At 35.2% G+C, this 25,522-nt stretch overlaps 2 protein-coding genes across 2 annotated transcripts; both read left to right on the plus strand.

The window, feature by feature from the left end:
• The first annotated feature begins 1,477 nt into the window (after window positions 1-1,477).
• On the plus strand, window positions 1,478-3,948 carry LOC135623187 (flavonoid 3',5'-hydroxylase 1-like). Its single transcript, XM_065125828.1, has 2 exons — window positions 1,478-2,537; window positions 3,103-3,948. The coding sequence occupies exons 1-2, from the start codon at window positions 1,647-1,649 to the stop codon at window positions 3,727-3,729; spliced, it is 1,518 nt and encodes a 505-aa protein (XP_064981900.1). The 5' UTR covers window positions 1,478-1,646; the 3' UTR covers window positions 3,730-3,948.
• A 7,167-nt stretch (window positions 3,949-11,115) lies between these two features.
• Window positions 11,116-11,454, plus strand: LOC135622001 (sigma factor binding protein 1, chloroplastic-like). Its single transcript, XM_065123627.1, has one exon. It carries the CDS (start codon window positions 11,116-11,118, stop codon window positions 11,452-11,454), a length of 339 nt encoding a protein of 112 aa, XP_064979699.1.
• The last annotated feature ends 14,068 nt before the right edge of the window (window positions 11,455-25,522 follow it).

A 25,522-nucleotide genomic window follows, 5' to 3' on the forward strand; every position in this document is an offset into this window, starting at 1 on the left:
ATAAATCACTTAGTGGTCATTGGGCTTGCGTTGAATTATCCATTTTGGATATATGAGTGTTTCCATACGATTTTACTTTTTAAAGCACATTAACTCTAAAAAGAAATTTTAAGGATAAAGAAGATTCAACGGACTTATGAGCCCCTACTCCTTAATTAATATAAGACAAAATGATCTTATTATATAGCTATAACAAGACTTACTCTTCGCTTTAACTATATTATAATAGCTCGCTCGAGGGCATCACTTTTGGTTTTGATCAAATTAATAAAGGCCACTGTGAAGTCAGATAGCATGATAGAGCGTTTTGATTCTTTCAATTGGATTCCTGCATATTTGTTTCTCATCTTGGATTATTAGTTCATGGAGCCTTAACCTTATAGCAGCACAGATAATCTCAACAAGAACAGTGTGAATACATAAACATCATCAAACGTAGAAATAGTCAAAGAAGTGGTGCTATACATGCGATTGAACTTTTCGGGACTTCTTTTCGTGGACCTTAACATCCCTCTCTGTTTCAACAAATCCCACAGCAATTATGGACCTCAAGAAGTAACACCCGTTTGTTTGATTTGGGTAGTTCATGATTTTTCTGAAGCCTCCTGTATTGGGTGTCGATCAATTCAAACTTGGAAGTTTCATTAAAAAAAAGTGTAGCTTTCAGAGGCAACATAAGAGAGTAGATGAACTGTAGCTTTCAGATGCCACATCTGTTTCATTCCTTATGCCAGCCTGATGTCAGTCAAAGCATTGTTTAGGAGAAGGCTGTGTGGGGAAGTGTTGAGTTGATTCACTCGGGTGTTACAGATCTGGTTGAAACATGGAATCAGCAAGATAACATGGAACAGATGCTAAATGCCAACAAGTCACAGCAATCTGCTCCCGTTCCCACCAAATCTGCCATGTTTGTTGCTGTTCTTCGTCTCTCTTCTGCTTTCCTACAGTTAAATCACAACTGTTGTGCATTCTTAGGGGGTGCCATTCACTAGGTTTGCAAAATGGATTCATTTGATTGTCCAGCAAAAGTTTCAACTTCCTTTATCTACTGCATCTCGTCTTATCCTCCTCCATGTTTTCATCCCATTGAGAGAGAGAGAGAGAGAGAGAGAGAGAGAGAGAGTTTCCATCACAAATTCAGCACAATCATTTTCACCTTTTTCCATTTACTTCCACCATGTTATGTGAAATAAAAAAAAAAAGAGAATGAAAACGACCAAACCTTTTTCTTTTAGACCATTTCTTATGGATGAAGCAAAATTTGTCTTTCATGTTGAACTGAATCATAGAAATAACAATTGATTTTAACTTACATGCTTTTTGATACATTAACACTGGCAATCTGGATCGAGGATTGATTTAGAGAACAGACTGGCACCTCTTCATCCTTTTTATGATTGTTTCGTCCTGCGGTTAACATAAACCTACCAACGAAAACGTGATCGTATTTTGAACAAAGTTTTATAGCTTTCGTTTCATTTCTGTACATTTTATTTCTTGTATAGTTTAATGTTAAAGATTGCTATGAGCGCAGAAAAGTAAAAAATTGATGTTCACATTTTTTTACTCTCTTAGCGGCTATTTGTAGCACTTCCGGGCTTCATCACGAGGAGAAGACTCTCATAGATTGCACCATCGGCAGCGGTATGGCGATCGATCCCTACCTCGTGGCCGCCACCGCGCTCTGCCTCCTCGTCCACCTCCTCCTCCACCGCTTCCTCCGCAAGTCGCCTTCCCGCTTCCCCTACCCGCCGGGCCCCCGGGGGCTCCCCATCCTCGGCTCGCTTCTCCTCGTCGGGGCCAGCGCGCACTCCAGCCTCGCCCGCCTCGCCGAGCGCTACGGCCCCATCATGTTCCTCCGGCTGGGCTCTCATGGCTGCGTCGTGGCCTCCAACGCCGACGCTGCACGCGCCTTCCTCAAGACCGTCGACGCCCAGTTCGCCAACCGCCCCGACCCCATCAGCGCCCGCGACGTCAGCTACCAGCGCCAGAACCTGGTGATGGCCGACTACACCCCGACGTGGAAGCTCCTCCGCAAGATGTGCAGCCTGCACCTCCTCGGCGGCAAGGCCTTCGCCGACTGGGCCCCCGTCCGCCGGGACGAGTTCCGGCGCATGGCCCGCTCCCTGCACGGCCTGGCCGAGGCCGGCGAGCCGGTGGAGCTGATGGACGTGCTGGTGTGCACGCTGGCCAACGTCGTCGGGTTGATCTTGGTGAGCAGGCGGGTGTTCGACGCCCACGGGGAGGAGTCCAACAAGTTCAAGGACATACTGGTGGACATGCTGACCGGCGGCGCGCAGTTCAACATCGGCGATTTCTTCCCGTCGATCGCGTGGATGGACCTGCAGGGGATACAGAAGAAGATGTTGAGCGTGCACTTGAGGTTCGACGCCATGGTGACGAAGCTGTTCGAGGAGCACGAGGCGGCCAAGGGGGAGCGGCAGGGGAGGATGGACTTCATCGACAAGGTCATGGCCAACAAGGTGACGGAGGACGGGGAGACTATCTCGGAAGTCAACGTTAAAGCACTCATCTTCGTAAGTTTTCCGATGGGAATCATCTCTTCAAATTACTGCTTTGTTATCTTCAATGAACAGTTTCTCAGGGTCAACGGTATTATCCATTGTTTGTCGAGTTCATAACAACATGACCACCACCAGATTCCGGCCTCCTATATCTTCGTTTGATAGCAACTTTTTCACCTTTCCACGCTCGTGCTTTGGGCTTTCTTGGACACTTATCGGCTGTGTCTCGTCGTATACACATCAAGAATGAAGATGGTAGTGGCTTGTCAACGCCGTAATGAAGTGTTTGATACGACTTTTGTCCTGTTCAATACTTAGCCTATTAATGAAGTCAGGCTCTTCTGCGTACACTTGTCCCGGGAAGATTGAGCAAAACGAGCAGAAAGTAAGGGAGTGATTTAGCCAATGACTTAGTTTTCAATACGATGTTGGTGGCAGGGTAGATAGATATGATAAGATTGACAGCTTGGATCATATGGGTGTCTGTTTTGAGGCTCTCTTGATTCCATTCCATGTAATGCATTTCTCTGAGTTGATCTGACTCGAACAGTGTGCATAACAAGCTGTGTTGATGCAGGACCTGTTCACGGCCGGCACCGATACCTCCGCCATCATCGTCGAGTGGGCCATGGCGGAAATGCTCAAGAACCCGGCGATCCTCAGCCGCGCGCAGGCGGAGTTGGACGATGTGGTCGGCCGCGACCGCCTGCTGGAGGAAACCGACCTGCCGAAGCTCGCATACCTGCAGGCGGTATGCAAGGAGGCGATGCGGCTGCACCCGTCCACCCCTCTCAGCCTCCCCCACTTCTCCCACGAGGACTGCGAGGTGAACGGCTACTACATCCCCAAGAACACCCGGCTCCTCGTCAACATCTGGGCCATCGGGCGGGACCCGGAGGTGTGGGAGGAGCCGCTGGTGTTCGACCCCGACCGCTTCATCACAGGCAAGGGCGCGAGGTACGATCCGCAGGGGAACGACTTCGAGTTCATCCCCTTCGGGGCCGGGAGAAGGGTGTGCGCGGGGAAGCTGGTGGGCATGGTGTTCGTCCAGTACCTGTTGGGCATGCTAGTGCACGCTTTCGACTGGAGCCTTCCCGACGGCGAGGAGCTCAACATGGACGAGAAGTTTGGCCTGGCTCTTCCCAAGGCTGTGCCTCTCAAAGTTTTTCTGCGCCCGCGCCTGTCGCCGGCGGCCTACGCCTGATCTCCCTCCCTCTCTATCTATCTATCTATCTATCTCTCGCTCTCTCAGCTCAGAAATTGAAAGGTAGCTAGCTGTACAAGAACGTAGCTTCTCTACCTGTGATACGATTGCCGGCAAAACTATTGTCGATATGTGTAGCTACATCAAAAGACTGAGACTGGGATGGCTTGAAGAACCATAGAATATGAATGAATACACCTGCATCGTTACACGACAGAAGTTGGCAGCTAGACATGCTTTGATGACAATCATCTTGTTGTTGTTGTTGTAGATCAAGATGGACTGAGGCCTGAACAGGATTGGCCAGTTTCAGTCCCAGAATTGACCACTGGCTGCATTGGCTTTTGGCATGCTTGAGAACATTAGGATTACTGGCGACTTGATCATCGTTCTTAAAAAATTAATTGAAAATATCACTTGTGTTACAATATATTAATAAAGATCTCAAAATAGATATTCTAATGTCATCTTAAACATCATAAATCCAACATATGCTTCAGCAATCATTCTTCAAGAAAGAGGGAGAACTTCTTAAACCCAAAAAGGGGGAGGGAGAGAGAGAGAGAGAGTTAGTTGAGTGAATTGGTTTTGATGAACACTAAGTAGGTAGAAATAAAACTAAAATTAAGACCATAATCGATTATTTCGATTCCAATTCAAACTGATAAATTTAAAAATAAATAAATAAATAAATAGTCAACATTAAAATCGACCGATCCTTTGGTCCCAACGTTGATCATCGGATCGAGGGTAACAAATAACCAATTTTCCCGATCAAACATCAATCAAGAGTATTTTGATTATTTTGTAATTTAAATTATGAAGAAAAGATAAATTTATCCTTTCCAATAGCTAAATATCAACTAGTTTAAGGGTATTTAAAAAAATCTCAAAATATCTATAAATCATAATACTCTGAGCTCTCTGATTCATTAATCAATCATAATACTCTGATAAGCTCTCTAATTACAAGAGCATTCTCTCCCTCTCCTAATTAATATCTCACAAGACACAAACGTTGGTAGCTAAACAAGCTTTGGTGATTGTTGCTGTAGATTAAGATGGGCTGAGGCCTGAACACTGCATTCGAGTTGTGACGGTCTCGCCCCAGAGTTGGCCACCGGCTGAATCTTAAATCTGATGCTTTAGGATCACTGGACTTGTTCATCATTTTTAAAGATTGAATTGGGGATCACAAATCCTACAAGTTTAAGGAGTTAGGAAATGACTTAATAAGGCTTGATATGATCGATATAAGATTTGAGAACTCATGACATATTTTAATATTATCTTAAAGATCATAAATGCTTTAACAATCCATAGATAACTTTTTCAACCCCAAAAAAGTTGGGTTTGATGAACACTATGCAAAAGACTGAACACAAGACATGGGAGAATTACTCTAAATCTTGTTCCGTAAAAATAATTCAGATGCAGCATATTACCGCTTGAACATGGATGCATATAGGAATGACTGGTGTTCAGTGCTTGAAAGTATAAAAGCAACAGCACTTCAAAATAAAAAAGGATCAGAGACTGACTGTCTCTGATAGAAGTGGATGGTTCCAACAATTAATTGCCTCTCTTTAAACGACAGAAGCAAAACAGTCTCTTCTTCCCCTGCGATTTGAACCAAAAACTAAATACTCTTTTGTTCCATATCACAGAAGAAGAAGAAGATGGTGTGAGAGTCAGCTGTGACTTATGCCCTTATTGCAGCGATAGAGGTCAGATGTGACCAAGCCACAATCTCGAGGATTAGCCCGGAGAACAAAGCAGCAAAAAAGAAAGAAAGACGCCATGGTCCACATCCCGTGAGGATAAGATGCCGAGTGGGAATTGTAAGGATCAGAGAGGGAATACAATTGGCTCTTTCATCTGCTCGTCGTGTATTCCTTTCAGAAATATATTATTGTAGCATTTTCTCGTACACAACCCTCACCATGAACTGTTGTGGTCGCCATTTGTTTGCTTCTATTTTTCTTGATTGCTTCGCTGCAAGGGCAAGTCTCCTGTCAGCATATGAACTCTGCTCTCTCAATTCCGTCCTTAGTCTCGCTTCGTGCCAAAGCCGTCATCTCTGAGTTTACATCCTTGTTTGGCCTCGAAAGCACTCATGGGACGTCGAGAACACGACAATATCATGCAAGATAGCAACAGTCACCCAAGTTTCTCGATTATTTCTCCCAGGTTGGTGATGGATCATCTTCCTGCATCAACCTGCAACTAAATTGCAAACAAATCGTTGTCTTATTTCATTTTCTTTATATATATATATATATATATATATATATGTGAAACTCAAATAATAATTTATTATTCTTCTAGATATTTGTTACTGTTAAAATGGACATCAATCCACATCTTGAAATCGATTGACTTGATCACTAATTTGAAACATATTAAGTTAACAAATCAAATGATCTTTCAGAAGTATTTGAGCTGACGACTTCTTCAGAGCTTAGGTTTTTTTTTTTTATCACGTATTTTCGAATATATTTATAATATTTTAATTATTCTCTCATCAAAAGTGGACTAAAATTTAGGTACTCGATTTGATGGGTGCATTAATTTTAATTTTAATTTAAATATTTTGACTGATGATTTATACCAAATAAAATTATCTCATTTGATCAAATCGTGATATTAGATCTCGACTAAAGCTTAATACGTTCATCAAATATAAATATTCTCTTTTAGATATCATGCTTGTATAGTATCGTATCATCATATGAAATGAAGCCACATAATCATTTGGTTAAGTGGACTATCAATGGCCAATTGGATACCATGTATAAACATAATTGGTTGCTTAGAGTCTTAATTATTAGCCACACGTCGTGTTTTATTAAAAATTACAATCCTTTTTTAATCTTGTTTATATTCATAGAAAAACCACTTTTAATCGAAATTTAGGTCAAAATGTTCGATGCAAATGAAAATAATAGAGAGAAAATGTGTAAAACATGAATGAGGATCAAGATTTTACTACATTGTAAGGTTTAAAAGAAAATTCCCCTTTATTTTGTGTTTTTCGACAATCATTTGCAGAAAAAAAATCCCTACTCAATACATCAGAAATGCTTTATGGTCTCCCAACCGCAGGCACAAAGCGCCCACAAGAAAAGCTCAAGTCCATACCAATGAATGAAGTGGGACATGCAATGCATGCAATCTCAATTCATCTATATTTGACACTGCACAAAGAAAAGCGCTCTGTTGATTTTTCTTGCACAACTTCGAGGATAAGGGGAAGAGAATAGTAGATAAAATTAGGAGTCTTTCCAATCCAATCCATAGGATTTTTGGATTGATTCAATAGTATCTATTTATATTGACTAAAATATAGGTAAATTATAAGTTTTTTTTTAAAGCAATGAAAAATTCTACCATATCCCAAATGAATCTTTTTATCCTAATCTATTTATTTAAATCTAAATCTTTATTTTTTTCTTTATCCAACCTATATTATTTGAATTAATCTTAATACACTTTCTTAATTCAAATAGTTGTAAGTTGAAGTTATCTACAAAATAATTTTGTTTTTTGCGCCAAAGCTGGTCTTCAGTGTTGCATCTACTATTTTTACATCTTTAATATTTTTTAAAATATTTAGTAGTTGCTTATTTTCACTTTCCTTCGAAGATTCCTTATAAGCTTTTGATACTTACACTTCTTAGCTTATTGCCATTTTGAATATTCATCATCGGAATTTTCTTTAGAGTTGTTATCTTTATCTTCGTTTGGTACTCTCTTTTTTTTATAGTCTTTATAACATGTTTACTAGTGGTAGATGAAATATAATCCGAAATTTTTTGCTTCTTGTATTGTGACTTCTCATCACTCTCATCAAAACTTTTATCAACTTTAGTCTTATTTTGAGATATCTTCCTAGCAATTTAAATTTTATAAAATTTATCATATGAGATAATTTATATAGACCAACAAAAATTTAGATAATCATAGCCTTTGTACTAGCATGTAAAGAGAAATCCGAAAACAATAAAGGAAACATTTTATTTTTTGTCATTCTCACGGTTGCTATTAATTTTTAAAATTTTTTTTTTATCATAAATCAAGTATTTTGCATCATTAAAAATAGTATAATATCCTTTTCTCATAAGTTATCCTATATTGATAAGATTTTATTTTAAATTAAGAATAAATATTACAGCATCAATATTTTTTTATCAAATTTAGTGTTCACAATAATTATTTCATTTTCTTCTACTTGAATCGTATTGTCATTTCCCATCTTGTACTATAGATTTGAATGAATCACCTAGCATTTGGAATAAATTTTTATCCCCTATGATACGATTACTGCATTCACTATTTAAAAACCAAATAGATCTAGAATATTCTTTATTAGATACTATAAAAAAATATTTTTATCTCATTTTTCATCATTATTTTTCTTATGATATTTTGTTTAATTTTAATTCTAACAATCTTTTTCAAGATGATCATAGTAAGAGTAGAGAGAAACATTTGGATTTTTATTTTTGTACCAACAATTTTTTTTTAAATGTCTAATATTTTTGTAACAAAAATATTGATGAGTTTCTTTATTACCTTCATTTTCGATCATAACCTCTGCTATTTTGATCTCTCCCATTCGATTTCTGAATTTTTCTTTTAATCCTTCTTTTGACCTATTTTGATTATGTTACGAAGTTTCTTTTGAAGATCTATTTACCTTTTGTTTATGAACTAAAAGGGAGCCCATTAATTTATCAATAGATAATATATTTGTATCTTTAACTTCTTCGGTAGAAATCATATCAAAATTTGAAGATAAACTCCATAAAACCTTTTTTTACTATAGTTTGATTTGTTAGATTTTCATCATAAGATCTTATCGGTTCACAAGAAAAGATACTTTGGAAAAGAAATCAATAATAGATTCATAATCTTTCACTATAAGAGCTTCGAATTCAAATTAAAAAATTTGAAGTTTTAAAATTTTTTACTTTATCTATGCCTCTAAATATATTTTTTAATATTTTTTTAAGTTTCTATTAATATTGATGCCATCATGATTCGGAAAAATACAGAATCATCTATTGGTTGTTGTAGAATGTAAATGGCTCGTATATCTTATTGTATATTCTCATTCATCTGATTTTTTTGATCTTTAGTAATATTGGGATCTTGTAAATTATACTTAACATTATCATTTTCTATCAAATTTCATAATTCTTATGAAATAAATAGGGTTTTCATCTTAATAGTTCAAAATTGATAATTACCTTTAAAGATAGGGAGAAGTAAATTAAGAACAAACTCGGATGCTTGCCATATTTTTTTTTTAATCGATATACTCCTATTGATCTTCTTTGGCTCTAATATCATACTATTGATCTTATTTGAACGAAGCTATGATACCATATTGTTGGCTCTATACTATACTTTTGGCTTTTCTACAAAATTTCAAGAAGAAGAGGAAGAGAATAATAGAAAAAACTAAAAGTGTTTTTTAATTGATCCAAGGTACCTATTTATATTGACTAAAAGATAAAATATAAGTTTTTTAAAATAATAAAAAAAATCTATCATATCTCAAAGAAATATTTTCATCATAATCTATTTATTTAAATCTAAATCTTGATTTTTAATTTTAATTATTTGAATTAATCTTAACATCATATGGGAGGAGGTTTGCCTTCATGTACTGGCATTAAAAAACGGGTGAAATAGTACTATCAAGGAGAGGAATCATTGGAGAGACTAACAAAGGTGGGATGCAGAGAGAGAAATTGATGGTGACCTCATTGAAGCAGCTTAAACGTAGCACAGTGGATCACATCCAAAGGTCATCAGTGTTTGGCTACAATTCTTGGTGTTGCACCTACTAATTTTTATTCCCTATAATTTTTGAGTAGGGTTTGGAATGGGGTGGGTTGGTCTGAGTCCAAAACCCTAAAAATTGGGAACTAGAATGGGGTTTATTTTAAGTCTTCATTTAATTGGATTGAGCATGGACCAAGAAAACAACAGATCGGTCCAATCATATTAATCTGATCATTACTCAATATGACCCATGTCCAATTTATGATTGAAACCCATTACAGTTGAACTGATGAGCTTCTCATATGGGAAGATTAATCCATTCAATCGAGTTAACGAAAAATTATTTCATTTTTTTAGCTGAAATCTTAAGCAGTTCTACAAAAAAAGGAATTATCCCTAATCAACTTAACAAGTGGTGGACTGACCCAAGTCAAAGGTTTATTATTATTATTATTATGATATATATATATATTATCTAATAATGAACATAAAATATTTATAATAAAATTCTATATATATAATTTGTTAACCACTAGTTTTAAGTATCTCCTCAGCGGCAATCTAAGCATATATATTCTATCTATTCCGACATAATGGAGTTTATAAATAATGATCATAACCCAATTATACTTCCAAATACAAGAAAAACTTAAACAATATGAACAAACTATATCTTCTTTAGTTTTAACTTTAATGCAAATATCAAACTCTCAATTTTAAAAGATGAAGTTTATCATGTTTACATTTTTTTTAAATAAGATAAGTGACGAAAGCAACTCAAGACCCTAAAAAAAAAACAACAATTTTTTTACCAACTAAACTATCTAACACATTGAAAAAGTTATTATGTTTAAACTTATTGAATGTTATGATAACATGATTGAATGCAATACAAAATAACAATGGATCAGTGTGGCCACCTTTCAGGTTTCATAATCATCAGATTTATTATGATTTAGTCATGGTAGTTGGTGAAAACATAATTTATACTACTTTAATCATATATCCATGTATAAAGTTCAACTTAGTAGGTCAAATGAAGTGCAAATAGAAGATGATCATGTGATAAATTATGTTCATGTATATATATATATATATATATATGTGTGTGTGTTTCTGATACGGATTATTTTGACGCATATATTGAATTCGGATTCACAAAGTATGATTTGTGGTTCCCTTTCTTTCTATTGCCAACTGCGCTGCCATCCATGTGAACCACCCGACATCAAATCCAACAATAACTTCCGTTCAGGATCTAATCGTCGTCATCTTCAACGCCAACTACTACGTCATTATGTCCTACCAATATCTTTCTCGAAAGCCAAATACCAGAACATTATTGCCCCATTGATTGCTCCTCTACACCTCTCCCTCTCTCCCTCTCTCTCTCTCTCTTTCTTTCTCTCTCTCTGTATATATAGGTGTGTGCACGAATCTTTATTGGATGCACAGTAACCACGCCCTACTCTGATAACATTTCTTTATCCTCCCTCCTTCGTCTCTTCCCAGAAACCGCATACCCTCCTCTCCCAAAACCACGGCTCTGCACCATAAAAATCTCCTCCCCTTCATCCTTCGGAGTTCCTGGCGATGGAGAGACTGGGCATCCACCCCATGTGCCTCAAGCGGTCCAAGGCGGCCAAGAAGACCCCGATCAAGGTGGTGTACATCTCGGACCCCATGATGGTGACCGCCACCGCAGCCACCTTCCGCTCCCTCGTTCAGAGGCTCACCGGCCGGGACTCGGTGCTCGAAACGACGGATGACTCCTCGACAGCGTCTGCATCTCCCTCGGCGGCGAGCTCGACCCCGTCGAATCATGGCGTCAGCTGCAACGTGGAGCAGGAGAACAGCTTGGTGGCCTCGATCGAAGCGTTTGATGAGGCGTTTGTTGCACGAATGCTGGAGAGCTTTTCTGGATTCATGTAGCCGACGCTGTACTAGCTCCAATCCTCAAGTAAGAGGACGTTGGGAGTTTAACAAGTGTGACTCCATCATGGTGGTGTTCTCCCAAGGATTCTGTATATATTCCTCCTTTGGTAGTATTACTGTACTTTCCATTGCACTTGAAAGTAAACTCTTATTTGAGTGTGATCTTCTTATGAAAAGATCAAACATGCTTGGCCATGGGTTATTGGAAGGCATTGGGATGATAGAAATATAGGAGATGTATACAAGATTTTATGTGTAGTGGTGAATGAAGTGGAGTAGCATCTCATGGAATTCCTTCATAAACAATTCTTTTACCCATATATTATGCATCCTGGCCACATAAATTATATATCTTCCAAATAAAAGTTGGGATTTATGAAAAGGAAGTGATTTTTCTTGTATGATTACATCCCTAGTAACTAAAAATTCCTTTTATACAATAAAATTCTTGTAGGTAACAAAACATATAACACTAGTATTCTCTATCAGTATTTGGGACACCATCTATTAATATATGTTAAGTCTTCTCAATATTGATATTCTCCTTATTTAAGAAAAAATAAAACATCTTTTTTTTTTTCTAATTTCTTATGTTTCCATTAATCTTCTCCTGATCTATACATGTTTAATTAAAACCAGTGTTATAAGGTTGAGTTAATGCTCATTGATGTTCCGTTCTTTTGCTTTGCTGTCCACTATTCATAAAACACTTATGGTAGTTCACTTGCTTTCATATTTGATAGGTTAGATAGATAAGATGATGCTATCAACCACGTAGCCAAGTGAGCTATCATAGTTAAGGCAATTGTGTTCTTTTATCAACCAGGTAGCCAAGTCAGCTATCATGAACTTTCTTATGGGTGTCCATACACTTAGTATAGTTTTAGCTAGTTAATTGTGTTAATTTAACTGTATTCATATTATTGTTATTATACAGAATAATTTTAATATCAAATCTAAAGCCAAATAATCATATATCGAATGTCACTACCTTTCAATGCTATTCAGAATATCATTCATAGTTTGATCCATAAAACATAGCAATATCAATCTCCTCTCTTTTTATCTCTTAAAGAACCATCATGAGTGATGAAATAGAAATTAGGGGGAGATGAGAATAGATATATAATCTCATGTTGTATTATGTTATAAGGTGTATTAAGTCTTTAGGATATCCTATATATTATAGGCAAGAGAGGTCATCTCCTAAAAAATCCTATGTGGACTTTCTTTTTATTGGTTAATAACCATAATAAAAAATCTTTTCATATTTCTAATATATTTTATCTAATATTTTTTCACTTACTCATTAATTTATAAGATATAAAATAATTAAAATCAAAATAAATAAATCAAAAGTTTATTTAAAAATAATTTTATCAATTCAATTTTAGAAAAATTAAAAAATATTTTATGCATGGTCATGAATTTTAAAATAAGTCAACAAGTCAAATAAATATAATAATATTTTATTAAATCTGACTACCAATACAAGTCATAATGGTTATATGTCATCAATATCATACTCTCTTCTGTTAAGACCATTTCGACACTAATAGGGGGGTGAATTAGTATTTTCGTAAAAATTATGTCGATTCAAAAATATCATTCAATCAAACCCGTATCAAAAAGATGTTTAACTTACAACATGCATAAAAGTAGTGAGCAAGTAAATTAGTAAGCAATATGAATAAAAAGTATAAATATAAATGCAAACCGATTTTATAGTGGTTCGATTGTCCCGACCTACGTCCACTCCTGATTCTTCTTCTGTCAAGGCCATCGACATTCACTGTTGATTTTCTTTCGACAAGATCAACAACCCTCTTATAACTCTTTCTCCTTTTCACAGGCTTAGGAGAGAACCTTTACACTTCTCTTTCACACTTAGACCTCACTCAGATACTCTAAATTTTAAAAGAGATTATAATACTTTTTCACTCAAGTATTATTTTCTCTTTCTACTCAATTTCTTGCTGCCTCAAGTAGGAAAGAGTGGGGTATTTATAGACCCCCAAATGACTTCAAAAGTAGAGCAAAAAAATATCATATCCTCGGTTTCAACGGTATTGGCAGTCCTATCGTCAGTATTGGGTGGCACTACCACTTGCACCATTGACAACTGGTGGTACTACTGTCCAATCTGGGTGATACTACTGCTTGCCAGACTGACATTAGGCGGTATCACTGCTTGATATAATTTGGGAAACTGTATCTTGGTGGTACCACCATCTGTTCTGACGGTGCCACCACTTGACCCATCTACGGGTCACTGAATCGACCTCCCAATGGGCCCAACTCAACCCCAAATCAGGTCCAATAAGCCCCTAATTGAGTTAGCCTAGTTACACCCGAAACTAACTTAATTATACCTAGACTACTTTGATCTAGACACACATGATTAGAAGCATGAATCCTATGTTGTCCGATATATCATTGATTCATATGATCCTTCGACGCATTGTCATCACCTTCGGCGTATTACCCAATCAGCATATTGACGTTCTATAATATCCGATCTCCTTTAGTGTAATGTCCGATCTTTTGGCCCAATGCTCGAACTTATGTCACGAAGTCCTTCCGGCATGTCGACCATGTTAAATCTCGAATTTTGATGATGAAACAATTTGATGTGTTTATGATCTAATATGCGTTTTGGGTGACGTAGGACTAGCTTTGATTATAAAAGATAATTAAAACAAGAAGAATCATGTTGAGCTAGAGTAGAATATGTCAGAAGATTGTACGTCGAGCCGAAGGATCGGTCGATGTATCGACAGAAGGCCTCAAGATATGAGATTGCGTATCGAGCCAAGAAGAGCGAAAATTATGCCAAGGAAATCAGAGTTGCAGAGGTCAATTGGTCGATTGGGCAATAGGCTACAAGAGAGGATGATGCGTCGAAGAATTGGATGAGGCATCAATGAATCAATGACATGCCGAACAACATTTGATTAGTTTTGTAATAGTTGTCAAGATCGAAGTAGGTATTAGGCGTAATTGGGTTGGAATTGAGCCAACTCAATTAGAGGCCAATTGAGCTCAAGTTTAGGCTATGTTGAGCCAAGTGAAAAGGCCCAAACAGTGACCCAACATGTGAAACTATCATGACACAATCTGTGAGACTATGTCAGGCGGTGGTATCGCTAGTCTGAGCGATAACCACCACCCATACATAGTCTTTGAGAGACTATCAAATGATGGTACCACCAGTCTGGGCGGTGGTACTGCCCAGATACAATCTTCTAGGCGATACCTTTCTAGGCGGTGGTTCTGCCCAGTGCAGGCAGTGGTACCACTCGTACCCCTAAATCTTGGGGATTTAAATTTTGACTCTAAGTTTTGAAGCCATTTGGTGTTTATAAATACCCTAGCTATTCCTATAAGGAGTAGCAAGAAAGTGAGCAAAACTCTATAATTCTAAAGTTGTAAACCTTATTAGAAAGTTGAGTTCCCTCCTTCTAAAACTTAGAGAGAATTCAAAGAGAGGTGTATGAGGGATACCTTGTAAAAGAGGATTGTAAAAGGTTATCTCCTAAATTTGTGAAAAGGAGAAGAGGGGTATAAAAGGGTAGTTAATCTTCGCCTATTGAAAGAATAATTTGGAGAAGAAGACTTTCTCTTTGAATGCCAAAGCAATGAATGCTTTGTTTTGCGCCTTAGACAAAAATGAATTTAATCATGTTTCTATTTGCGAAACGGCTTATAAGATTTGGCATACACTTGAAATCACACACGAAGGCACGGGTAGAGTTAAAGACTCTAAAATCAATCTTTCGATGCATGGTTTTGAGTTGTTTCATATAAAACAAAGTGAAACTATTGTTGACATGTACACCAGTTTTACGGATGTCGTCAATAGTTTAAAAGTACTTGGTAAAAGTTTTTTCAAATTTTGAACTTGTTAACAAGATATTAAGATCCCTTCTAAAGAGTTGGGATCCTAAAGTAATGACTATTCAAGAATCTAAGAACTTGAACCATTTTCCAATTGAAGAATTTATTAGGTCTTTAATGACCTATGAAATGACTTATGTGGAACATAATGAACTTGAGAAGAACCTTCCAAAGAATAGAAAAGATTTGATACTTAGAATAAATGAAGACCACTCAAGCGAAAGCTCAAGTGATGATGACTTTGAACTCTTAACAATAAAGCTTAAGAAAATTTTAAAATAAGAATCGAAAAATAAAAATAAACTTAAAAAGAAGAGGTTGCCAAAGAAGAAGAAGACATTCAAGGTGACTACGGACAAAACGAGCTCATCCGAATATGAGAAGTAAACCAACAAGGGCAAGGTGACGAACTACGCTTTGACAGCTTTCGTCAATAAAGTGACTCAATCGAATCTCTTTTTCCTTACCATAAAATTACTTAGTGTTTTTCATGATTAGTTATATATATATATATATATATATATATATATATATTATCATGATAATTATATGTTTTATAATAATACTTGTACATTAAATAAGATTAATTCCTTATATGTTATAAGAAACAATTATGTGTATCTTGATGATTTTGTATTGCTTCTCGGTTTTAAACATGATAGATGGTTTTCATATGAAAAAAACTTGAGCATGATTACATGAAATCAATCACAAAATTTGGAACTAAAAGAACTTGAGCTATTTTTTTATAGGAATCTATCCACGCTCCTTTATTGAATTTTTTGAAAAGTGATTTTAATGATGATTTTGGATCTATTTTCATATGATTCATTTTACTAATGAGATGATATATTCAACTAAATCATTTATCACATTTATGACTTGTGATATATTCAACATAAAACATCTTTCTTGATGCACGTATGATTCACTTTTTAAGAGAATATTTATCAAATCATGATAAGTTGAGATTTTCTTAATATGAATCAAGGCTTTTTATTATTCTCCTATGATTCTACTTGCTATATATTTAAGAGGAGCTTTTCGATATAAATCAGGAGATTTCTTATACATAAATCGAGATAATTGACTATTTGTTCTCCTACAATTCTCTTGTTGTTTACTAAAGAGAATATCTTTTTCAGAATTCATGACTAACAATTTCTATTAAAGATCTTATACTATTTGATCTCCTAAGATTTCCTTTTGATTATTTAAAAAGAATATTTGTCAAGATGAATCATTTATGAATTGATCTTTCTCGATCTTTTATCTTTCATGTCATGATTTTTATATGATTACCTTTATATTTATGTGATGCTTAGAGCATTAATATAAGAAGGAAATGAATTCCACCATTAAAAAATTCCCCTCTTCTTCTTTCTTGTTTATAATAAAAAAGGGGAGAAAGAAAATCACTAAAATCTCAAGAGATTGATAAATCAATTTATGTTATTTTGAATCTCTTGAAAATGATTTTGATGATTTCATGATTTGAATCTAAATGAGATTTTTTTTCCAATTGAATCATGAACCTTCTCTTAATTTCTTAACTTGAGTTTTTTTTTTTATGAATCAAGATATTTTTTTCTTTATTCTTGTATTATTCTTGCATTTTGATTAAGAGAAAATTTTCTATATGAATCATGTCTTTTGGTATTCAAATAATCTTTGATATTATATCTTTCATGCCATGATTTATTTATGATACTCCCTTATATTCATAAATTGTATACCTCATCATATTTGATTTAAATTTATCTTTGTTATGATGTGAAAATTGATGTAAAAGGAAAAGAATTACAAAATTATATTATTCCCTTCTTTTTGACAATGACAAAGGGGGAGAAAGAACTCACTAGCTTGCATGTTCTAAAAAGATATAAAATTTTGCTAACTTGCATATCTAAAATTTGCTAGCTTACTTATCTCAAAAGAGAAGCAAGTATTACTAGCTTGCACATCTCAAGTAGAAGCAAAATTGCTAGCTTGCACTTCTCAAAAGAGAAGAAAGAACTTGCTATCTTGAACATCATCAAGAATTGCTAGTTTGCAATATCAAGAGAAGCAAAAGTGCTATCTTACATATCTCAAGAGAGGCAATACTCATGATGCATGAATATCTCAAAATTTGCTACCCTGCATATTAGAAAATGATGTAAAACTTGCCAAAGTTGCTAGCTTGCATGTTGTAAAATGAAGTAAAATTTTGCTATCTTACGCTTTGCAAAGGAAGCAAAAATTACACTTCTCAAAAAAGAAGAAAGAAAATTACTAGCTTGCATGATGATAAAACTTGAAATTATGTTTTGATTTGAAATTACATCTCAAAAAATTGGCTAGATGCACTTCTCCTTTTTGTTGATGACAAAGGGGGAGAAGATATGATGATATGAGAATCATACATGGGATAGGATGTAATATACTTTGATATTTTGATACCATAATGATTTGAAATATTTATGATGATGCATGCAAAACTTAAGATAATGATACATGCAAAGCAATGATATGCATATAATGTGTTACAAATATTCATGATTAAATTTGCTTTGACTTGAATTCAATTTGAATTCAAGGTGCTATCAATATGGCATATTGATAGGGGGAGTTAAGGTTAACTCCGTTATCAATTAGTTGTCATCATAGGGAGATTGTTGAATCTCAGATTTTGATGATGAAACTAATTGATGTGTTTATGATCTAATTTACGTTTTGAGTAATGCAAGGCTACCTTTGATTAGGAAAGACAATTAAAGCATGAATAATTATGTTGGGCCAGAGCAGAACATGTCAGAAGATTGGACGTCGAGCTAGAGGATCAATTGACATATTGACAAAAGGCCTCGGGTCATGGGATCGAGCATCGGGCCAAGAAGAGTGGAAATTGCGCTAAGGAAATCGAAGTTACAGAGGTCAACTGGCCGATTGGGCAATAGACCGCAAGAAAGGATGATGCGCCGAAGAATCGATCGAGGCGTCGATGAACCAATGACATGCCGGACAACATTTGATTAGCTTTGTAATAATTGTCTAGATCAAAGTAGATTTTAGGCATAACTGGGTTAGAATTGGGCCAGCTCAATTAGGGACCAATTGGGCTCAAGTTTGGGTTATGTTGGGTCAATTCAAAATTGTTGTGGCACAGTCTCCAAGACCGTGTCAGGCAGTGGTACTGCCCAAACACAATCTCCGAGAGATTGTCAAGCAGTGGTACGACCAGTTTAGGTAGTGGTATCGCTCAAACACAGTCTTCTAGCTGGTGGTATTGTCAGACTGGGTGGTGGTACCGCCCAGTGTCATGTTGAAGGTGGTGGTACCGCCCGTACACCGAAATCTCAAGGATTTAAATTTTGCCTCCAAGTTTTGAAGCCATTTGAGGTCTATAAAAACCCCATCTATTTTTGCAAGGAGTAACAGGAAAGTTGAGCAAAACTTTAAGATTCTAAAGTTGTAAACCCTATTAGAAAGTTGAGTTCCCTCCTCCAAAAGCTTAGAGAGAGTTCTAAGAAAGGTGTATGATGGATACCTTGTAAAAGAAGGTTGTAAAAGGTTATCTCCTAAACCTATAAAAATGAGAAGAGGGGTGTAAAATGATAGTTGATCTTCGCCCATTGAAAGAAGATCGTTAGTGGATGCCGATGGCCTTAACAACATGGGATCGACAGAGTGGATGTAGGTCACGACGACCGAACCACTATAAAAATCTGGTTTGCATTTCTTTTATACAATTTACCTTTACTACAAACTACTTTACTTTCACTATGCTTCCATATACTTTTAAGTTGAATATATTACCTATACGGGCTTTGTCAGATATCAGATTTAATCGAAACAAAATTTTAAAAATGACGTTTTTACCACTGCACTAATTCACCCTCCCTCTTAGTGCCGACTCGATCCTAACAGACTAGTCCTCTGGCCTGATGTCCAATCTTTTAACATGTTCTACTCTAGTCTAATGCTTGATTCTTCTTGCTTCAATCAATTTACCTTTCCATGATCGAAGTTAGTCCTGCATCACTCAAACGCGTATTAGATCATAACTTTATTAATCGATTTCATTATCAAAATATGCGATTCAATAATCTCCCCCTATTTGATGATGATAACCAATTGATGATGGAGTTTAAACTAAACTCCCCCTATCAATATGCCATATTGAATTAAAATAAACTTTTCTTAAAAAAGAATGATAACCTTTAAAACCATGACTTTCATATCATTGTATGCACATAAAATCATGAGTATTGTATGCATAATTTCAACTCATTATAATTTCAAAATATCAAAATATATCATGCATGATTATCATCATAACTTTGTCTACTAGATTGATATTGGGCGATACTATTACGTGACATAGTTTAGGAAATTGTGTTTGGGCGATACCATCGTCTATTCTGGTGGTGCCACCACTTGACCCATTTATGGGTCACTGAATGAGCCTCCCAATGGGCTCAACTCAACCCCAAATTAGGCCCAATAGGCTCATAATTGAGTTAGCCTAGTTACACTCGAAATTAACTCAATTAGACCTAGACTACTTTGATCTAGACACACATGATTACAAGCGTGAATCATATGTTGTCTATCATGCCATTGGTTCATATGATGCTTTATCTGATCATTCGGTGCATCATCCTCTCCTTTGGCATATTGCTTAATTAGCATATTGATCTTCTGTAACATCCGATCTCCTTTGGCATAATGTTCAATCCTGCAACCCGATGCTTGAACTCATGACACGAAGTCCTTCTAGCATGTTGACCAGTCCTCCTACCTAATGTCCAATCTTCTGACATGTTCCACTCCGACCCAATGTCTAATTCTTCCTGCTTCAATCAACTTGCCTTTCCATGATCGAATTTAGTCCTATATCACTCAAACACATATTAGATCATAACTTCATCAATTGATTTCATCATCAAAATATGAGATTCAATAATCTCCCCCTATTTGATAATGATATCCAATTGATGACAGAGTTTACACTAAACTCATCTTATCAATATGTCATATTGAATTAAAATAAACTTTCATTCAAAAAGAACGATAACTTTTTAAACAATGACTTTCACATCACTGCATGCACAAGCATAATTTCAACTCATCATAATTTCAAAACATCAAAGTATACCATGGATGATCATTATCATAACTTCTCCCCTTTTGTCATCAATAAAAAGGAGAAAAGTGTAAATAAAAAGGAGAAAAGTGCAACTAGCAAATTTTTTGAAACATGCAATTTAGTAAGTTAGCATGTTTTACTTCACTTTTGAACATGCAAGCTTGCAAGTTTTTGAGATATGAAAGTTAGCAATTTTACTTTTCTTAAGATGTGAAAGCTAGCACTTTTGCTTCTTAAAATGTGCAAGCTAGCAAACTTTGCTTCTCTTTTGAGATGTGCAAGCTATCAAGTTTTTCTTCTCTTTGAAATGTGTAAGCTAGCAATTTTTGTTTCTCTTTTGAGATGTGCAAGCTAACAATCTTTACCTTTCTTTGAAATATCCAAGCTAGCAGTTTTGTCTCCCCCTTTCTCATTGTCAAAAAGAAGGGAATAATACAATAGTGTAATTATTTTCTCTTTACATGAATTTTTAAATCATGAAAAAAAGATATCAATTTGGTGATGAGGTATATAATTCATGAATACAAGTGAGTCATATGAGATAAATAAATTGTGACATGAAAGATATTAATCTCAAATCGTGAGCACCAAAAGACATGATTTATTTTGATAAATCTCCTCTTAAATAACAAAAAGAAATCTTAGTAGATCAAATAGTAAAAGATCTTCAAAAAAAATTTTAAGTCATGAATCAAGAGAAAAATCATGATTCATTTGAATAATTCTCTTCAATAAAACGAGAGAATTATAGTGAACAATCTTGATTTATATAAAAATCTCAAGTTATAATTATCAAGATCATGGTTTGTTTGCATAATTCACCTCTTTAGTAAATGGTAAAAAGGAAGAAATCATAGAAGATATAAAAGATTTTGATTCCTATAAAAGATACCAAGTCAAGAATTCAAGAGAGTTCATGATTCAGTTGAAAAAAAATCTTTCAAATTTAAATCATCAAACTCACTTTTATAGTTTAAGAGATTAAAAAATATTATAATTAGATTCATCAATCTCTTATTGAAAAATTCGATAAGCTTAAGGGATAGAGAAATTTTCAAGAAAAATACATTATTCTTTTTTGGTTATTTCAATTCATGCGATTGATTTCATACAAGCATGCCCTTGTCTTTTATGCTAAATCCATACATCATCGATTAAAACCAAAAAATAAGTTTTATCATAATAAAGATCAATAGTATAACATAAAAAAAACATCTTCAATCAAATAATTTCAATGTCAATGCTATTGTTATTTCATCTAGTGAGTATTATGAAGTGTGTTGGATCTCCGGTCATATGCCTTAAGCATCTATTATCAAAATATCATTTTGCTCATAGCTTTCGATTGTAGTCATTTCTATAAAAAAGATGAGTTTGCTTTAGGAACCAATTTGACTTTGGGTAGATCTATCTATTTTGTCTATTAGCATAAAGTTATTTGTGATTCCTATAGAAACCCGAACTAATTTATGTGAGTCATACTTTTTAAATATACATTTATAAGCAAAATGACCATGTATATTACAAAAATTATACTTAACCTTAGGGGAAACATGTAATGTTGGTCTTTTAACAAATGTAGTTGGATTTTATTGAGTGTTACTCATAAAGCTGATTCCTTCCTTTCCATGAACATGACCCTTGTTGGCAAGAATCATATTTAATGATTTGCTACCAATTTAAAATTTTTCTAATGCTTGTTCTAATAACAAAATTTTCTTTTTATATAAATCTAACTCTTCACATTTAGTGCAAGGAGTTAACAAGTATTTATCATACTCATTTTTAAAATTTTCAAACTCATTAAAAAGAGAAGTATGATCCTTTTTTAATAAGTTATATTTTTTACCAATTAATTTACATTCATCAAACAAATCATGAAAAGCATCAAGTAATTTATTGTAAAGTAAAGAAGCTTCCGTTGAGTCACATACCTCATCGTTGAAAGCCATCAAGGTGTAGTTCACCACATCGACTATATTGGTTTGCTCCTCATCTTCGGATATACTCGATTTATCTAAGCCACCTTGAGTGTTTTCTTCTTTTTTGATAAATTCTTTTTTAGTTTTGTACACTCCTCTTTGGAGTGCCCCGACTTCTTATGTTCATAGCAAGTGATTGTATCCATTTTTAGTTCATTTTTAGATTCTAATATTTCTTATTATAACCCATAATGATCTTTGTAATTTGTCTTGTTAAGATAATCCTATAATCACATTCAACTACAATTTACATATACATAAATGTCAGTAGGATAACATAAATAAATAATTTTAATTAAGTAATAAAAAAATTAATAATAATATTCACTTATACACATCACCCTATCTTTCTTGAGTTGATCACAAGTCTCGTTCTATGAATATATTCTTTAAACATTTTAGGTTGTAAAACTTGAGTAAAATAGATCAATAATCATCAAAATTATGCTTATGTTCTCAATTGACATATTGATTTTGGATTCTTTCTCTAACCACCAAGTACATTATTTTGATATGCATAAAACTACTAGAATACTTATTATTTTTAGAGAAAAAATTATTACGATATTATCATAAAATATCTTCAATGGTTTAGTAATTGAGTCAACCACACTAAGTCTTAATGATTCAATAAGCGATTACCTTATTTATGGTCTTAAAGCATGTCAGAAATTTAATTTCTAATATTGATGATATAATAAATGATTGCCTTACACTTTTTTAAGAAATTGGCACTTCACCTAACATGAATATGAATCATGAAATGAACTTATTACTTTTGAGTCAATTTACAAAATCAACATATGAAAATATCTCGTTATTGCTAGTTATAGTGCCCTGCAAGCCAATCACGTGAGTGATGACATATATGACATGACACATAATTATTTTGCTTATTATTATTATTATGATATTTTCTCACTTTATATTGCTTGATACATAAATATATTATGATGTCTATGGATTTGTGCAATGAGAATCGGATCGTGATGAGATTACGACAATGAGACTAATTCACCTTTAAACACATACCTAAAATAATCATGATCATAGGTTACTCGAGAGGGATATCGAGATAACCGAATAAACTAGCTATATACCCATCTATATGATGGAGGCGACTGGTCTCATAGCTATTTATATGGGGATACTAGGGCTATAATGTAAGTGATCATTAGAGAATGAGTTCATTGATTGATCCACTCACGAAATATTGGATGATTGATGATACCTCATTGTTAGACAACGATTCCGTCGTCCCAATGGTATACTTTATCCTTAGACGTGAGATATCAAGGATGTCCTGTATGAGTACTCCATTTTTTTTATACTAAACTTATAGGTTTAGAAGTTTCAAATATAGTACAATTGATCATCGGGAGTGGCAACCAACCTTACGAGGGCTATTGAGTGTTAAGAACCTTTTTTTGAGCTTTTGAATAATGTTTATTGAGTCTGTTTAGTCCAGTTATTTATTGAGTTGGTTTGGTTTAGTTAGAGTCAAGTAGAGGTTTATTTAATATTTATTTATTATTAGAGTTCAAGTCCTGATGGACTTTGGGTGGAACTCTATAAATAGGGATGTAACTGCTTCTTTTTAGTAATCTATAAAAAATACTATTCTGTCTTTTGACAAATCCTAGGAGGCTGATCCCCTCGAAGTGATCAAGAGGGCCGATCCCCTCGAAGCGATCAAGGAGGCCGATCCCCTCGAAGTGATCATCCCTTTCTCTTTTCTTTTTTACGATAAGACTTTAGGGTCTTATCATTTGGTATCAGAACCTACGATAAGACTTTAGGGTCTTATCATTTAGTATCAGAGTGACGATAAGACTTTAGGGTCTTATCATTTGGTATATTTGGTATTAGAGTGACAATAAGACTTTAGGGTCTTATCATTTGGTATTAGAGCCTAAAGTCTTATCATTTAGTATCAGAGTGACGATAAGACTTTAGGGTCTTATCATTTGGTATATTTGGAATTAGAGTGACAATAAGACTTTAGGGTCTTATCATTTGGTATCAGAGCCTACGATAAGACTTTAGGGTCTTATCATTTGGTATCAGAGCAACGATCCTTGGTGCAGCCCGTCGCAGCCTTGCTTCTCTTCTTCCCCACCACCACTACAAGGCAACTCTTTCTTCACCGTTGTCGCTGTTTCCCCGGCCAGCGACCTTCGATGGCCATCGATAATTCAATGAAAGCACAAATGGACGCATTGGAAATCAGAATTGAGAACCGGCTGCAAGAAATACTTAATGATTTCAAAAAGAGCCTACTAGAGAGCCTTAGTAAATTTCAACAAGATAGGAGCTCAAGTTCTACGTTGCATAGATATGGAAATACTGGAAAAGGGCCCCAAGATTGTGATACAATCTGCTCATACATGAAGGTGGATGGACAGCTCGCCAAAATTTGTCAGACTTTTACAGTGTTGGAATATCATAGTAGGTTTTAAATATTGTCAAATCAAGCTAGAAATTGGTTGGAACAATAACTTCTGGATACATTTATTGAAGGGCTTATTCCAGAGATTCGGTGTGAAGTTAAGGCTTGTCAACCCCGCACTATGATAGCTGTGATCTCATTCGCACATCTACATGAGAAAAAAATCAACAGGGAAAATCATGGAAACAGAAGTAACAACCACCAGATGATCAGTAAGCCACCCACCATATCTATTCCCAACCAAAGCCTTAACACCCGAGGACTAACCCAAGAAGAACTTAAGAAAAATTCAGCAAAGGGTTTGTACTATGATGAAAAGTGGAGTATGGAGCACCAATGTAAACAAGGACAACATATGATAATTGAGCCAATTGGAGAGGAACCGAAAGCAGAAGAGTTGGATTCCGATCATGAAGGTATAAATTCTAATAAAGACATTGAACCTACTGTACATACAATGCATACATTAGCCGACTACTCTAACCCGTAAACTATGGAAGTTGCCGGAACTCTAGAGCATCAGCCTATTATAGTTTTGATTGATACTGGTAGCACTAACAATTTTATGGACAGTGAGACTATTGACTGATTAACCCACCACATTGA

This window comes from Musa acuminata, chromosome BXJ2-9 (genome assembly GCF_036884655.1).
Source record: "Musa acuminata AAA Group cultivar baxijiao chromosome BXJ2-9, Cavendish_Baxijiao_AAA, whole genome shotgun sequence".
In the NCBI taxonomy this organism is placed as follows: Eukaryota; Viridiplantae; Streptophyta; class Magnoliopsida; order Zingiberales; family Musaceae; genus Musa; species Musa acuminata.

Excerpts from the sequence above, each read along its gene's own strand:
- LOC135623187 (XM_065125828.1), top strand. The coding sequence starts at position 1,647 with ATGGCGATCGATCCCTACCTCGTGGCCGCCACCGCGCTCTGCCTCCTC. Across the intron at positions 2,538-3,102 it reads ACGTTAAAGCACTCATCTTC|GACCTGTTCACGGCCGGCAC; the intron begins GTAAGTTTTCCG and ends GTGTTGATGCAG.
- LOC135622001 (XM_065123627.1), top strand. The coding sequence starts at position 11,116 with ATGGAGAGACTGGGCATCCACCCCATGTGCCTCAAGCGGTCCAAGGCG.